Raw genomic sequence first — 17678 nt, forward strand, 5'->3', positions numbered from 1 at the left:
ACTGATGAGTCTCAGAGGACTGCAAAATATGTCGAACAGCATCAGGTTTATTTATTATCTTGTCTGAGCACGGACACAGACTGTGAGTGTACCCTCTGGACACATAGACTGCTCATTTACTGTGTATAGGTTTTTTACCAATAGCTGCTGAAATGGAGCGATCTTAACACCAGTCTCATGAAACTATTGAGTGCAATGTTTGATCTTGTTTTTTCTCTTCTAACAGGGTCTAGAGGTCATCGAATCCACCAACCTCAAGTTCTTCTCAAAGGAGATGACAGCAGAGTTTTACGCTCTGAAGGGTCTGTTCCTGTCGCTGATGAATCGGTCAGAAGAGGCGAACAAGGCGTTCTCTGCAGCCTGTCAGCTACACGACACTCTGGTCAAGGCATGGGCTCTGTGGGGGGAGTACAATGAGAACATCTTCACCAGAGAAAGGTAGGTTACTCTTTAGCGTTCATGTCCTTGAAAAGATCTTGAGCTTTTGGTGACTGAGGGTTTTTGACTCACATGCGAAGCAAAAGTGAGTCTATGTACTCACCCGAGTCGTCCGTCCGTCCGTCCGTCCGTCCGTCCGTCCGTCCGTCCGGACGTCCGGAAAACTTTAACGTTGGATATTTCTTGGACACTATTCAGTCTATCAGTACCAAATTTGGCAAGATGGTGTATGATGACAAGGCCCCAAAAAACATACATAGCATCTTGACCTTGCTTCAAGGTCAAGGTCGCAGGGGCCATAAATGTTGCCTAAAAAACAGCTATTTTTCACATTTTTCCCATTTTCTCTGTAGTTTTTGAGATTCAATACCTCACCTATATATGATATATAGGGCAAAGTAAGCCCCATCTTTTGATACCAGTTTGGTTTACCTTGCTTCAAGGTCAAGGTCACAGGAGCTCTTCAAAGTTGGATTGTATACATATTTTGAAGTGACCTTGACCCTGAACTATGGAAGATAACTGTTTCAAACTTAAAAATTATGTGGGGCACATGTTATGCTTTCATCATGAGACACATTTGGTCACATATGATCAAGGTCAAGGTCACTTTGACCCTTATGAAATGTGACCAAAATAAGGTAGTGAACCACTAAAAGTGACCATATCTCATGGTAGAAAGAGCCAATAAGCACCATTGTACTTCCTATGTCTTGAATTAACAGCTTTGTGTTGCATGACCTTGGATGACCTTGACCTTGGGTCAATGTCACATGTATTTTGGTAGGAAAAATGTGTAAAGCATGTGAGTCGTATGGGCTTTGCCCTTCTTGTTCAGAATGTCATCGTCAGAGAGTGACAGGGAGTGAACAAAAGTAGAAATGCGGAGAATAAAGGCAACAAGAAGGAGAGTAAAGGTAAAAAGAAACATCATGCCAGAGAGAATGAAACAAAACAAGTGACCGACAGAGAAGAAGAGAGTGGAAGGTACAAGCAGATACAGACACATGGAAAAAGAAAAGACAAATATACAAAGAGAGAAAGGCAGGCAGGACCAGAAACACAGCCGGACAAAGAGAAAAGAGCAAGCTGACAGTAAGAATATTTGATGACTGCAAGCAGAGGACAAAAAATCTATGTATTGATTTGAATGCGCTTGCACATGCTTCCTCTGATAAAGTGCTGGTATTGTGAGATTAACGTGCTCAAGAAAATCAAACCAGTAGTCTTTTATCACCGTTTGTAAAACAACACAAAATATACAGTTTGAATAAGCAGCACCGCCCTGATATGGCCCTTCGTGGTCGGCTGGGCGTTAAGCAAACAAACAAACAAGCAAAATACAGTTTGAATCTTTACCACCTACAGGAACATGGATTATGGGGAATGTGCCCTGACATGCTACCTGCACGCGTGTCGGCACCAAAACGAAGGCAAGTCTCGCAAGTACCTGGCCAAGGTGCTGTGGCTGCTCACCTATGATGACGCCAGCCTCAAGCTGGCCAACACTGTCGACAAGTACTGTGTCGGCATTCCCCCCATCCAGTGGCTCCCATGGTCAGTTGCTTTTGTCTGTTTCTCTTGTTGTTGTGTGGGTGTGGGTGTGTGTGTGTGTGTGTGTGTGTGTGTGTGTGTGTTTCTCTCTTTTTTCCTGTTTGTCCCAACTGTGATGTTTTATTGTGTTTTGTGTTTATGTGTGTGAGTGTGTGTATGCATTTTCTCTCTATTTTTTTCCTTTTGGTCTAAGCTTTGTTGGATGTGTGTAAGTGTGTGTGACTATGAGTGATTTTCTCATGTATGTCTGTTTTGAATGCTTTCCATTGAATGACCCTATTATAATTGTTAGGGATACTGATGGGTGTTTTTTTCAGGCATCAAGAGCACCAATGGCCAGTAACTTTGGTATATTTGAACAGTAAAGCTGGGTTTTTTAAGGAAAGAAAGACAAGTCCTATTTGCTCTTTCTCCATGGTTTCAGGATTCCTCAGATCCTGACGTGCATGGTTCGCAACGAGGGCAAGACTATCATGAACCTGCTGAGTCAGGTTGGGCGTAACTACCCTCAGGCTGTCTACTTCCCCATCCGCACCCTCTACCTCACTCTCAAGATTGAACAGAGAGAGAGACGTAAGTAGCTTTTATTTTATTTATGCATTTATTTTTGAGTATTTGTTGTTGCCGGATTATGTTCCAGAAAAGACATTTCTTAACAGGCTTTGTCATTTTGCTTCTTCAGATTGTAAACATTATTTGCAGTTTCTCTCAAGTTGTGCTGTTGCTGACTTATCCCATTTTGCTTTATGCTTAACCATTTCAAGAATGCACTGACATTTTCATGTAGTTTGATCAACACCACAAAGGGGTTGGATGACCAGAATCAAGTAAAACTCGCACTTACTCAGTTACTGATAAAAGTAAATTGAATCTGGTGTCAAAATAACAAAAACAGACATTTTGGTGTCCATTAGAATGAGTAAATTAACATGGATGATTGTCTTTGACGCATCCAAGCCTGCCTGTAATAACTTACACCCAGGCCTACCTGTTGAAGGGCCACACTGATACGGGGGACTGCCCCTTTTGACACTAACCAATATAAGACCCTATTTTCTCAGACTTTCTGTTCATAGCCTCTGTGAATTTACCCCCATTTTAAAACTCCCTCCATTTCAAGACCTGATTTTCTCAGACTTTCTGTTCATAGCCTCTGTGAATTTACCCCCATTTTAAAACTCCCTCCATTTCAAGACCTGATTTTCTCAGACTTTCTGTTCATAGCCTCTGTGAATTTACCCCCATTTTAAAACTCCCTCCATTTCAAGACCCTATTTTCTCAGACTTTCTGTTCATAGCCTCTGTGAATTTACCCCCATTTTAAAACTCCCTCCATTTCAAGACCTGATTTTCTCAGACTTTCTGTTCATAGCCTCTGTGAATTTACCCCCATTTTAAAACTCCCTCTCTCAAGACTCTGTTTTCTCAGACTTTCTGTTCATAGCCTCTGTGAATTTACCCCCATTTTAAAACTCCCTCCCTTTCAAGACTCTGTTTTCTCAGACTTTCTGTTCATAGCCTCTGTGAATTTACCCCCATATTAAAACTCCCTCCCTTTCAAGACTCTATTTTCTCAGACTTTCTGTTCATAGCCTCTGTGAATTTACCCCCATATTAAAACTCCCTCCCTTTCAAGACTCTGTTTTCTCAGACTTTCTGTTCATAGCCTCTGTGAATTTACCCCCAATTTAAGACTCCCTCCATTTCAAGACCCTATTTTCTCAGACTTTCTGTTCATAGCCTCTGTGAATTTACCCCCATTTTAAAACTCCCTCCATTTCAAGACCTGATTTTCTCAGATTTTAAAAGGTCTTAAAAGGGGGGCCTCCACTGAAGAAGTAAAGTGAATCTATAGTCAAGATAACAACAACAGACATTTTACTGTCCATTACAATTTGTACATTAAAATGGATAATTGTCTTTGATGCTTCTTAACCTGCCCTTAATCACTTGCCAACAAGCCTACCTGTTGAAGGGCTATACTGATACATGTACGTAACAAAGTCACGTCATCTTTTTTCTCTGGTACTGCAGACAAGAGCAGTGGGGAGGTGCCAGGTGCTGCCCGCAGCGTGCCCACCACAACGGCACCCTCCACACCTGGGGCCACTAGCACCACAACCCAGGCTCAGAGTCCTGGCGACTTTGGCGCCCTCCCGACGGGTGCTGGTAATAATTGTTATACTAAAGGGTGATAGACTGAGGGAGGAGAGTGTGTTTATGATCAGGAGGAGGGTTCAGAGATGATTTCCTCATAGTTTTGGTCTTGTGTGTTGAGCCATTTGCTTCCGTATAATATTCTTTCATTTTGATTTATAATAATGATGCTTTGCTGTTGTATTCCTCAGTCAAATCTGCAATTAAATTACATATCTTACCCAACTCACATATAGCAATTAACCCTGGTTCAGTGCTGGTATCGCTGTACGCGTCCCCTTGGTAACAAGAAAGACGCCTCTAAAAAAGAGTGACCGAGACCCGTAAGGGTGTCTAGGCCAGCCCGGAAACGAGGCTGCCTTCCGTATGCGCGCGCATACTCCGCCATATGCATCATTCTAAAACTCAGCGTCAGTGGGACTGGTCGCATTTTATGTACGCTCTGGCTGTTTCAGCCGTTGTTACTTAGTCTTTTTGACTTTGTTTCGTTCCTCTTGGTCTCTTCTTGTCATCTGGACTTCACAACTATGTTGAGGTGAGGTCGTTCCTTGTATTTTGCTTGATTTTGGCAGTTTTGTTGGCCGTATTTTGGACTTGCGATTTTTCTCAGAAATTTTTTCGTGAGTCGATTTTCCGTCATGGCTGACAATGCTAAGAAGAGGGCAGCTTCTTAATAGGTAGCTGCTGTGCCCTTTTCTCCTTAGAAAGCTTTTAGGAAGTCTAAACAATCCGGTCTATGTCCGTTTCTGTTGTAGATTCTCTTGCTAAAAATCTTTTGATGTGTTGATTGTTTTACCCGCTAAGCCGGTAGACAAGTCCGCTTCCAGTTTGTTTACTACACTGGTGACTATTCCGGAACCCCCATTTTGCCGGCCAACGGCCACTCCACGTTGTAAGCACCGGTTCTCGTCCGATCATCGAAGTTAAGCAACGTCGGGCCCGGTTAGTACTTGGATGGGTGACCGCCTGGGAACACCGGGTGCAGGTGGCCACCTTTGTTTTTAAGCCTACGGATTAGTCCGGGCTCGGTTTTAAACATGTTGTTACTGGGCTTGCGTCTGTAGACGTGGCCTCTTTGCTTTTGAGTTCACAGGTTTCTGCTTTGGCGACTGAAACTTCGTCATCAAAGGCAGAACTACGTGCTCTCCCGGCCGGGGTTGCTGTTTGTTCGTCGCTGGACAGTGGTCGTTCGTCCCCTGCTGTGACCTTATGAGGGGAGCTCACGGTTTCCGGCGTCTGTTGGTTCACCTTTAGGTGTTCCGTCTTCCTCACAAGGTATGTGGACTACACGAGTAGCTGGGTTCTCCAGCGAAAGTGTAGAGCGTTGTCTTGAGAAAGTAGCCTCTGGTGAAAGCCCAGGTGAAAGTTCCAACCCATCTGCTGACATTAGCCACTTAGTCGGTTGGTCAGTAGGTGCTAGGGGCCCTGACAAGCGAACAGAAGTTCCTATGCTTCCCGCCACGTCAGTAGACGGTGGCCTGGTTGAAAGGCTTCTGCTTCCGCCCAGGGGGCAGGAAGGGGTGCGTCCAAGTTGAGCGTTGTCTTGAGAAAGTAGCCTCTGGTGAAAGCCCAGGCGAAAGTTCCAACCCATCTGCTGACATTAGCCGCTTAGTCGGTTGGTCAGTGGGTGCTAGGGGCCCTGACAAGCGAACAGAAGTTCCTATGCTTCCCGCCACGTCAGTAGACAGTGGCCTGGTTGAAAGGCTTCTGCTTCCGCCCAGGGGGCAGGAAGGGGTGCGTCCACGGTGGTGGACGACATCCAGCTTACTTGCCGTTCAAGTTGTCCAGCGCAGTGACGTGGGCAGCGGAAAACGGCATTTAAGTTTTGTGGAAGTTGGTGGACCGCGAAAGGCGGGGGTCACCTTCCTGATTGCGATTGCGAGCATGAAGGAAAGGATAACGAGGATACTTCCATTTGAGGGTGCGTCCACGGGGATGGACGACACCCAGCTTACTTGCCGTTCAAGTTGTCCAGCGCAGTGACGTGGGCGGCGGAAAACGGCATTTAAGTTTTGTGAAGGTTGGTGGACCGCGAAAGGCGGGGGTCACCTTCCTGATTGCGATTGCGAGCATGAAGGAAAGGATAACGAGGATACCTTCTTATGAGGGTGCGTCCACGGGGATGGACGACACCCAGCTTAACTTGCCGTTCAAGTTGTCCAGCGCAGTGACGTGGGCGACGGAAAACGGCATTTAAGTATTGTGGAAGTTGGTGGACCGCGAAAGGCGGGGGTCACCTTCCCGATTGTCACGTTTCAATATATCACTTAAGGTGATTATGAACCGGTTAATTACTACTAATTAACTAACCACACCACGATCCACTCTCGCAGTCATACAATTAAATAGAGTCAACAAAAGTATAAGTTTCAGACGCCTGTTTATGTATAAACTCTCCACCTCCCTCGAGCCTTCACTCAAAATATGTTCCTTTTACGTTCTCAACACGTAAAAAACCAGTGTTCACTGACAAAATGCCAGTAGTATGTAGAAAATTATAGGAACACGCTGAACCCGTGTAAATATAGTTAAATGCGAATGTTCTGTTCGAAAAGCTCTAGTTCGTGCAGGTGTCACACACCCCACGTTGTCACTACTCCAATGAAATCACAGATAAGGAAAAGACAACGGTGGTCAACGGGGTGCGTACGACATGGTGCACTTAGCTTTATCTCTGCTGCTGCTGCTTAGCCGGTATGCTGGTTAGTCGGTTCGCTGGTTAGCCGGTTCGCTGGTTAGCCGGTCCGCTGGTTAGCCGGTCCGCTGGTTAGCCGGTCCGCTGGTTAGCCGGTCTCCTGGTTAGCGTAGCTTCAACAGGTCCCGCCAAAGTCAGCCGTGCAGATGTTACAGGAACGTAACGAAACGAAACGAAACGAAGGCTGCAAACAGAAAGCATCGGTGCACTAAACATGTCAGCTACCCCTCACCCACCACCTTAAAACATGTCATCTTTAAATATCTCATCGAGCACGTGGGCCTGCACAAAACGGACTTTTTACAACAACAAAACAGTCATTTTCCGTCCTTCTCTCCCTATCTGCAAAAACCATATACAGATTAGTATTTTAGCGTCACAGAGAGTAAATTATGCGCTAACCTGGAAAGAACAACAGAGAGTATTTCATTCCACAACACAGACTCATCAACAGCGTTAAATAATGATTTATTACCTCAAAAGCCTATGATTGTACTCTCATGGAAGCAAAGTCCGCCTCCTCCCTGGAACAGCCTCTGTTCGTCAACAGTGACCAAAAACGTCCAGAACCCCTTGTCGAATCCTTATGCGAAAGCCATCGCCGACGAAGGAATGTTGACGACTTGTCCTCAGCAAAATATGTGGCAGTGTGAAGGAAATAACCGGTGGAAGCTCCCCTAGAGTGCCGAATACAATATTCGGTGAAAAACCATCATACTCTAGAAACTGTGTATTAGATCCTTCCCCTTCTGCCGCTGGGTGTCAAGTGCCCCGTACTCGTGTCTCTGTCAGACAACCTAGCCAAAATACACGTGACTGACCTTGTCACAAAACCAGTCCAGCTATACACAATTCTGCCTCCCCAAGCAGAAAAAAGACACGAGAAACTCAATCCGTGAAAATCCCGTGTGCGCTGTCAGCAAAAAACCGTCAGCCCTATGATAGCAGAAACCCGCACTGTGAAGCTCGTGCGTTTCAAAACATCCGTGTTCGTTGAGCACTGTCAGCAAACTCTGCTGTGTCCAATATCACGCACAGGCGCTTTCTATCATAACCGACCAAGAACAGGCACTCCACTGAGTGACGCTTTCCTGGTCTCTGTCACCCGATCGTGACACACCTCCCCTCTTCAAGACGAAACCTCGGTTTCGCTCACAGTCATGTTCTCCTCTACAGCCCGAGAGAGAAAGTCAGCTCCAACATTGTTGGCGCCCGGAATGACGCGTACCGTGAATTGGTACGGTTGGAGAATCAACGCCCAGCGCATAAGTCTGGCGTTTGCCAACCTTGCAACCTGAAGATATTGCAGAGGTTGATGGTCTGTTTCCAGACAGAAAGGTCGTCCTCAAGAACGAGCAACCCCTCGTTTCACCCCTGATGACTGCAACCTTCTCTGTCTTCTTGTCTTTGTTCTTCTGGTCTTTGTTCTTCTCCCCGTAGGCTGTCCTCTCTATGTAGGCGCGCAGCAGGTTGGCGTGGTACAGGCGTGCTTTCCCGTGCATCATGATCCTGTAGTCGTTCTGGCCCACCCTCGCTGTCACCTCAAAAGGTCCTTGCCACTGCAGTTGTAGCTTGTTGTGTTTGACAGGTAAAAGTAGCAACACCCGTTCTCCAATCTTGAAGCTGCGCGGCCGTGCCTTGCGGTCGAATCCTCGCGCGTAACGCTGTGCTGCTCTTCCCAGGTTCTCTTGAGCCAGTTTGCAGGTCTCTTCAATCCTGTTCCTGAGTTCTACGATGTAGGTCGCTGTCGTCTGCACCTCCTCGTCAGCTTCTTCGTCCGTCCAAGCCTGACGCAGGATAGCCATGGGACCGCGTACCTGTCTGCCGTACAACAACTCGAATGGGGAAAAGCCCAAGCTCTCCTGAGGAACCTCGCGGTATGCAAAAAGCAATGCTGGGATGTACCTGTCCCACGTGCGTGGTTTCTCCTGAGCTAGTTTCCTCAGCATGGTCTTCAAGGTGCCATTGAACCTTTCCACCAGTCCGTTGCACTGAGCATGGTAAGGAGTGGTGAAGTGCTGCTCCAGTGATAGCAGTCGTGCTGCCTCCGCCATCACTCCTCCCGTGAACTGCGTGCCTCTGTCGGTGAGTACCTCTGATGGAATTCCCAGCCGGGACCACATAGTAACCAGAGCCTCAGCTACTCGCGTGGCTTCAATCGATTTCAGAGGGATCGCCTCTGGGTATCGAGTAGCGTAGTCCACCATGGTCAAAATGTATCTGTTTCCGTCCTCAGACGCAGGCAAGATGGGCCCGATGATGTCCACTGCCACCCGACGAAAGGGTTCGTCGATGAGCGGCATCTTCTCTAAGGGGACCTTCCTCACCCTTCCTTTGGCAACCACCTTCTGGCACTTATCGCAGGACGCACAGAAACGTCGGACATCCGTGCAGATGCCTGGCCAGTAAAAGTGGCGCCAGACACGATCCGTGGTCTTCTTGGTACCAAGATGACCTCCCAGAATCGAGTCGTGTGCCGTTGCCATGACACCCTCGCGAAACTCGCGAGGCACGACAACCTGTTTGAATGTACCTTCTTGGTTGCTGAACTCCCGGTAGAGCAACTTCTTGTCCCTGAGGAACTTTGACCTCCCATGCTTCCCGCTCAGCTTCACCTTCCCCGACTTCGCGTGCTCCCGAGGAGTCGCTAATGTCGGATCAGATGCCTGAGCCTTCGCGAGAAGCGCGGGGGTCACGTTCCCCAGGGCAGCTCGTGCAGCAGGTAGGGGTTTGAGAGGTTTGTCCTCTCGCTCCGCCTGTGCCCGCGTGAGCACTGAAATGACGTCGGGAGACCGATAAACGGGAACCTCCCTGGTGACGCCGTCCACAAACTGAACCCGGTTTCCGATGAGCAGGTCGCATGGAGGATCGTCCATGACGACGGCCACAATGGTCCCCGTGAACAACGGTGTTACGACCTTGATCACTGCCGTGTTCAAGTCGTAAGCGTGAGATGCCTCGGCCATTCTCACTCTGATGCTGTCTCCTGTGTAGGCCATAGCTGGAACTAGACTCGCCCGAACCACTATCATGTCCGCCCCTGTGTCCCGCAGACCTTCGCCCTTCACTCCGTTAACGTAGACGTTGCAGTGGGGCTGGAAATGTTTCCTGGAGCACGGAACGCAGAGTTGTGGAATTGTGCATGAGCTCGTGACGTCCCTTAGCTCCTCACTGCCAACAAAGTGTACGCCCTTCTGGTCAGCCTGTCTCCTGTGGCAGTCCTTCTTCACGTGGCCCCGCTTGTTGCAGTAATAACACTGGATGTCAGTTCTGGAACTTGATCCTTTGTGTCCCTGATCGTCCTTCCCGTCCTTGGGTCCTGAAGAACCTGAATTTCCCGATTTTCCCGGCCGTGAGCCTGAAGATTTGCCAGAGATCGCCTGGGCGTCCTCGTGTACTCTGATCCAGTCGGCTGCTTCCTGAGTAGTCTTAGGCTGGTGTTCCTGCACAAAGGTCACCACCTCAGGTCGCAGGCTGGACATCAGTTGTTCCATGACTATGAGGTCGGCAAGGTCGTCGACTGTCCAGTTCTTCTCGGCCATCTCCACCCAGCGCCGCAGGTAGAGATTAAGGCGTGCCACAAACTGATGGCTCAGCTCGCCGCTCAGTCTCTTGCTGTTACGCAGACGTCGTCTGTAGGCTTCCGCAGTCAGGTTGAAGCGCTGGAGTAACGCCTTCTTTAGTGCCTGATAGTCTCTCGCCTCGTCGTCATCCAAAGCGTTGTAGAGCTGCAATGCGCGTCCTTTTAAGCAGGTGCTAAGGCGGCTAGCCCACGTGGCCTCTTCCCACTTCTGGTCAGATGCAATGCGCTCAAACCGGCGTAAAAAGTCGTCGAGCTCGTCCTTGTCATCGTCGAACGTCGGCAGTCTCGTACGGTCGGCAACAAACGTCGGCGCGCTAGCCTGAGTAAGCGTACCCTTCTCGGCCTGTAGCCTAGCTAGCTCTAGCTGGTGATCGCGATCCGCCTGTTCCTTCCGGTCTAGTCTGTCACGTTCGTCTTTCTTTTCCTGTCTGTCAAGTTCGGCCTGTCGTTCGGCCTGTCGTTCCTGTCTCTCAAGCTCGTCTTTCTTATCCTGTCGGTCACGTTCGGCCTGTCGTTCGGCCTGTCGTTCCCTTTCTTGTCTGTCTCGTTCATCTTTCTCTTTCTTTTCTTGTCTGTCTCGTTCATCTTTCTCTTTCCGTTCTTGTCTGTCACGTTCGTCTTTCTTTTCCTGTCTGTCACGTTCGTCTTTCTCTTTCTTGTCCTGTCTGTCCCGTTCGGCCTGTCGTTCTTGTCTGTCAAGCTCTTCTTTTCTCGTCTGTCGCTCTATGTCTTCTTTACGTTCTAACTCCTTGCGCTTAAGCAAACTACGCGCTCTAACGCGTGCGTCTCGCTCTGTCTGTTCCTCGCTACCAGGAGTTTCGAAAGTTAATCTCTTCGTAGGAGATCCCCCTGTAGCCATGGTTAGTTTAGCAAAGCTTTATCACAAAAGTAAGTCTAACGCAGCTATAGCTAGAACACGCGGTGATGAAAGCGGTGGATACAAAAATCCCGCAACCAGAAAATGCAGAAGAAAAATCCAAACGGTGTAGAACAAATCGCGTAGCCTACTTTATGGCTGCTTTTTGCGGTGAAACAAAGTGTTTCCCACAGCCGTGGCCTACTTTATCGGCTGCTTTTTGCGGTGAAACAAAGTGTCTCCCACAGCCTTGATTAGGACAGAAGTCCTCGGACCCTTCCCCCCCAAAATTCCAACAAAGTCAAAATATGGAGAAAAATCCAGGTAAAACAAGACGGTAGAAATGTAACCTGTTACAGAATGCGAAACAACAATGTAGAGAAAACTGAGTAAAACGAATAACAAATCCGCTAACCCCGCTCAGCTCTCTGCAACGGAAAACTCTGAACGTACAACAACAAAGATTCACAAACAAAGGAAAGGGAGGTAATCACAGTTAGCGCATACAATAACTCACAAATTACAATTTACATTTCCTGCAAGATGTGAATCGCTTAAGGTGTGGTATATGATCAAAACTATACAAAAAAGGGTGGCACCAAGCAGAAAATAAGTCGAGCACTGACGAGATTATCTGCTCTTAGTTATCCTTAATTGGTGGGTCTTTATCAGTTGGAAATTAACTGAGTAAATCCCGGCTTGGCCCCCATGTGTCACGTTTCAATATATCACTTAAGGTGATTATGAACCGGTTAATTACTACTAATTAACTAACCACACCACGATCCACTCTCGCAGTCATACAATTAAATAGAGTCAACAAAAGTATAAGTTTCAGACGCCTGTTTATGTATAAACTCTCCACCTCCCTCGAGCCTTCACTCAAAATATGTTCCTTTTACGTTCTCAACACGTAAAAAACCAGTGTTCACTGACAAAATGCCAGTAGTATGTAGAAAATTATAGGAACACGCTGAACCCGTGTAAATATAGTTAAATGCGAATGTTCTGTTCGAAAAGCTCTAGTTCGTGCAGGTGTCACACACCCCACGTTGTCACTACTCCAAGGTAATCACAGATAAGAAAAGACAACGGTGGTCAACGGGGTGCGTAAGACATGGTGCACTTAGCTTTATCTCTGCTGCTGCTGCTTAGCCGGTATGCTGGTTAGTCGGTTCGCTGGTTAGCCGGTCCGCTGGTTAGCCGGTCCGCTGGTTAGCCGGTCCGCTGGTTAGCCGGTCCGCTGGTTAGCCGGTCTCCTGGTTAGCGTAGCTTCAACAGGTCCCGCCAAAGTCAGCCGTGCAGATGTTACAGGAACGTAACGAAACGAGACGAAACGAAGGCTGCAAACAGAAAGCATCGGTGCACTAAACATGTCAGCTACCCCTCACCCACCACCTTAAAACATGTCATCTTTAAATATCTCATCGAGCACGTGGGCCTGCACAAAACGGACTTTTTACAACAACAAAACAGTCATTTTCCGTCCTTCTCTCCCTATCTGCAAAAACCATATACAGATTAGTATTTTAGCGTCACAGAGAGTAAATTATGCGCTAACCTGGAAAGAACAACAGAGAGTATTTCATTCCACAACACAGACTCATCAACAGCGTTAAATAATGATTTATTACCTCAAAAGCCTATGATTGTACTCTCATGGAAGCAAAGTCCGCCTCCTCCCTGGAACAGCCTCTGTTCGTCAACAGTGACCAAAAACGTCCAGAACCCCTTGTCGAATCCTTATGCGAAAGCCATCGCCGACGAAGGAATGTTGACGACTTGTCCTCAGCAAAATATGTGGCAGTGTGAAGGAAATAACCGGTGGAAGCTCCCCTAGAGTGCCGAATACAATATTCGGTGAAAAACCATCATACTCTAGAAACTGTGTATTAGATCCTTCCCCTTCTGCCGCTGGGTGTCAAGTGCCCCGTACTCGTGTCTCTGTCAGACAACCTAGCCAAAATACACGTGACTGACCTTGTCACAAAACCAGTCCAGCTATACACAATTCTGCCTCCCCAAGCAGAAAAAAGACACGAGAAACTCAATCCGTGAAAATCCCGTGTGCGCTGTCAGCAAAAAACCGTCAGCCCTATGATAGCAGAAACCCGCACTGTGAAGCTCGTGCGTTTCAAAACATCCGTGTTCGTTGAGCACTGTCAGCAAACTCTGCTGTGTCCAATATCACGCACAGGCGCTTTCTATCATAACCGACCAAGAACAGGCACTCCACTGAGTGACGCTTTCCTGGTCTCTGTCACCCGATCGTGACACGATTGCGAGCATGAAGGAGAGGATAACGAAGATACTTCCATATGAGGGTGCGTCCACGGGGATGGACGACACCCAGCTTAACTTGCCGTTCAGGTTGTCCAGCGCAGTGACGTGGGCGGCGGAAAACGGCATTTAAGTTTTGACTGGAGGGGGTGGTTGAGAGCAAAGCTTTACTTCCTCCACCTCTATCCGGTTTGATGACTTCTGGAAGTTCGGAGGAACAGGATGTTCACTTCAGCTTCCGGGAATCGTTGTCCATTGCCCTGGAGTTGGCAAATGGCCGCGTGTAGCCGGGTTCTCCGGTGAAAGTGGTGTACGTTCGCAGGAGGTAGCAAGCTTTGTGCGGTGAAGTGTTGAAGCCATGTCTGTTCTTCCGCTTTCTGGCGCACGTTCAGCAGCGGCTAAGAGCTCTAGGCAACGTAAGCTTCCGCCCTGGGGGCAGGAAGTTGGTGGGCTGGGTGATTCTTGGGTTGACCATGCGAGTCTCTCTGGGGGTCACTTTCCTACCTTTGATACCGAGCAGGGGGGCAGGAAGCGAGCAGTAGGGCTGATTCTTTGTTGGAGATTTAAGTCTAGCATGGGGTCAGCTTCCGGATTGCACGGAGGTGCATGAAGGCTGTTCAGATTAAGGTGCTCCTGTTTTTCTGTAAAGCACTGATTTTAGGTTCTGTTTCAAGTTAGCAAGTGCAGTGGCGCTCGCAGCTGAAATGGTTCGAGGTACAACGGGATCGTCCGGTGTGTTTCTATGCAACCGGTTGGTCCTGATGTTTACTTATCCAAGGCCTGTTGCGCTTTCGCTTTTGCGGCTGTGACTTCTGGGTACAGGACGGGATATCCTTCTACTGTTAACACTGTGGTGTTGGTAGTCGGCACTTTTCAGCTTTTGGCTTCTGGTTCCGTTTCTGCGGTTCCTTTGCCTTTTTTACAGGCTGTTTTCACTTTCTCTTCCAGTCTTCCAGCTGGCGTGAGTCAGGTGGATGGAGATCTGGTCATGGTGTTATGACGTTTGAAACTTTTCAAAACTTTTCCGATTGTTGGCAAGTTTTTGCCTTATCGGGATTGGTGACTGGTTCTCATCATTTCGATGTTCGTTATGATCCTTGAACAAGAGGAGGAAATGGGGAGGCTCATACTTCAGCTGTGTCGCGGTTCGCGGCATTTTGTAGTTGGTTTGAGCTTTCTGAGGAGAATCTTCGAGTGTTAAGTTCTTAGATCCTCTGGCGGGGTCGTCTTGTTCTTGCGGAAGTTTTCGCAAGCGAGTCTTCTTTGTCACCACTACCTTTGTGGGCAACGCACGACTATTTACCTGTGGTGGTGGTGGTGCTTTAGCTTGTTTCTTACGCTCAAATAGCGTGTCACTCGCGGAGCGCTTTCTGTAGGCTTCGGTTAACTCCAAGCTTAAGAACTTAGGTTCTCTTGTTTTTCGTTCTATGGAACCGCCCTCGGGTTTGGTGATGGCGATAGCAAGGAGAAACTGTCTGTTAGATCAAGGTCTCCTAGCTCTGGTAGATTGCGGCATCTTTTCTTTATGATTGGCTCTTTTGAACAAAACTTGCTTTTAGTCTCTCGCTTGGGCGGTTACGTTTAACAGGTTATCTTTGTGGTCCGACAGGACTCAAATACAAAGTATTTTACTTTGCCGTTTTTACCTGAGAGTAAGCCTCTGCCCTTTAAGTATTATTCTGTTGGCTAGAGGTTAATCTCTTTCTTGTTTGAAAGGTCTCTTTTTGAGTCCGCTTCTATGCACGCGGGTTCTCTAACTAAGAGAATCTCACGGTAAAAGGAAAGCGCAGGGCAGGTCTTGGCTGTTTTTCGTTTCCAAACGAAAAGCTTCAGGCTGGCTGTTATCCACTTTGGGTTTGGGCTCCATACCCTCGCTTTCACAGGGCTCTTTTTGAGTTAGTTTGGGCGACCTGTTGGTCGCACAGTACGGGTCTTTGCATTCTTGGTTTCCAGACCTCTTTAGGCTGGCAAGAAGGCATCTTTGCTTTCTCACATTGGAATTACTTGAATGTCTGCTGTAAGGGTATACTTGAGATACTTAGGGGCTTCTGCCTCAACTCTGGATTTGGTTCAGAGTTTCTGTGTTCTATGCAGAAGGTTTTTTTCTGGCTAGGTTTGCTATGGACAGCTTTTTGGAGAAAGACTGATCTATGGTGCTTAGGGTTCCTTCAAAATTTCTGGCAAGTAAGCAGAATTTGGAGAATCCAGCTTCGTTCACTTTTTAAACCTTTTAGCAATATTCTGGCTCCTCCAGAGCCATATTTAGCCTTTTGATCATTTCGAGTTCAATGATTTTTCTAACTTGCATGGATCTTTTCAGATTATTGATTCTAACAGCTCTTGTTCTTATCTTTCAACTCCGTCGCTTTTTAACCCTGAACGGTTAGAAACGACGTTAAACACTGGTTAAGGATAGAAAGTTTTTCTATCGACTTGGGTAGAGGTAATGACTTACTTAAGTCAACCTTAGCTTTATAGACTGCCACATTGTTTTGGCAGTCAGTCCTCTCTCTTCGGGTGGCGCGGACTCTTCTTTCCTCTCTTGAGCAAGTTTATTGCTCTTGGAGATCCTGATGTACATTTTTGTCCTGTTAGAGCCCTCAGCAGATTTCTGTTTCGGACTGTGCACACTCGTTTGGAGACTCAGAAACTTCTTTTTATCTCATTCATCATGGTACGGTTTAGAGATATGTCGAAAGTCTCGTTAGCCAAGTGGGTCTCCACCATAGCTAGGCAAGCTCTTGGCTGGTGGCAGAGTCAGGCAGGGAATGTCAGGGCAGTCTTGCCTTTTACTACAGCCAGGCCTCATGAGGCAAAGATTGGGCTTCCACTCTAGTTGATCTTCATTTTAATCTCCTGGCGGAAGTTCTTGAGTCGGCTTACTGGCTTTCTTGAAATGTTCTTCATTGATGTCTTTCTCAGGGATTTCTATGCTTTGAGACAGGATGCGTTTCTGGGTTACCTGCTCGGGTAGAGGCAGGACAAAATCTCGATTCCTATTTGGGTAAAGTGCCCTCCAACCTTTAGTAGCAATCTGCTATATGTGAGTTGGGTAAGATATGTAATTTAATTAAAAATTTTAGTAATAAATTTTCATTTGATTAATATACTTACCCAACTCACATCGTTTATTCCCTCCCGCCTCCCCGCTGTGGGGTTATATATGTCTAAAAAAGAAGTGAGTTGGGCTTCGTTTTAGAATGATGCATATGGCGGAGTATGCGCGCGCATACGGAAGGCAGCCTCGTTTCCGGGCTGGCCTAGACACCCTTACGGGTCTCGGTCACTCTTTTTTAGAGGCGTCTTTCTTGTTACCAAGGGGACGCGTACAGCGATACCAGCACTGAACCAGGGTTAATTGCTATATGTGAGTTGGGTAAGTATATTAATCAAATGAAAATTTATTACTAAAATTTAAAATTTTTGTACCTTCAAATTGTTATTTTTGTAGTTGCTGTTTAGCTGCTGATGATGATGATTGACTTTAAAGCTTAAGTCAGAAAGAAATTGTTTTGGATGGCCAGGTATATTTTCATTGTTCAAGTTTATTGAATTATTCCTAGTAGTGCTGTCATTTCTTGGAATGGAGAAACAAAATGCTGCTTGATGTACAATGATGTATCTTGCATCTCAAATACCTGAAATGCCAACAATCTTGCAAAAAAAGTGTGTAAGACGTTGCAGCCATTTTGTACAATCAATTCTAACTGGTTTGACTAATGAGGATGATGATTAAACTTCACCACAGACCTAGGCGCTTCCCAGCAGCCGGGCCGGAGCAGCTTACAGCTGGGCCAGTCGTCGGACACGGGCCCCATCAAGGCCCCGGCCCCCATGTGGCGGTGTAGTCGCATCATGCACATGCAGCGAGAGCTCCACCCCACCATCCTTGCCTCGCTGGAGGGCATTGTGGACCAGGTCTGTAGAGCCTCGACCTGATACGCTGGATCTTTTGTGGTAGCTAATTTGTTGATGTCAATGTCTTTGACCTTTCAAAAATCTGAGAAAATCCTGTCTTGCAAAGGAGGGAGTCTTGAAAATGGAGTACATTTACGGATGCTATGAATGCAAGATCAGAAAAAGCAAGGTCATTTTTAAACAGGGGGAGGGGGGTG

General features: G+C 47.2%; 1 protein-coding gene and 1 non-coding gene across 6 annotated transcripts in view; both read left to right on the plus strand.

Moving 5' to 3' along the window:
• Nucleotides 1-17678, plus strand: part of LOC138981634 (transformation/transcription domain-associated protein-like) — a 158528-nt gene that overhangs the window by 125430 nt on the left and 15420 nt on the right. For all 5 annotated transcript variants that reach the window (XM_070354624.1, XM_070354628.1, XM_070354625.1 and 2 more), the window contains exons 73-77: nucleotides 227-438; nucleotides 1807-1995; nucleotides 2417-2565; nucleotides 4027-4161; nucleotides 17312-17481. In XM_070354624.1, the coding sequence (XP_070210725.1) occupies nucleotides 227-438; nucleotides 1807-1995; nucleotides 2417-2565; nucleotides 4027-4161; nucleotides 17312-17481 (855 nt within the window). The remainder of the gene's footprint in view (nucleotides 1-226; nucleotides 439-1806; nucleotides 1996-2416; nucleotides 2566-4026; nucleotides 4162-17311; nucleotides 17482-17678) is intronic.
• On the plus strand, nucleotides 5022-5140 carry LOC138983422 (5S ribosomal RNA). The gene has a single exon (XR_011461157.1). It is a non-coding gene; the product is annotated as a 5S ribosomal RNA (ribosomal RNA).

The sequence above is a fragment of the Littorina saxatilis genome, linkage group LG12 (assembly GCF_037325665.1).
Source record: "Littorina saxatilis isolate snail1 linkage group LG12, US_GU_Lsax_2.0, whole genome shotgun sequence".
In the NCBI taxonomy this organism is placed as follows: domain Eukaryota; kingdom Metazoa; phylum Mollusca; class Gastropoda; order Littorinimorpha; family Littorinidae; genus Littorina; species Littorina saxatilis.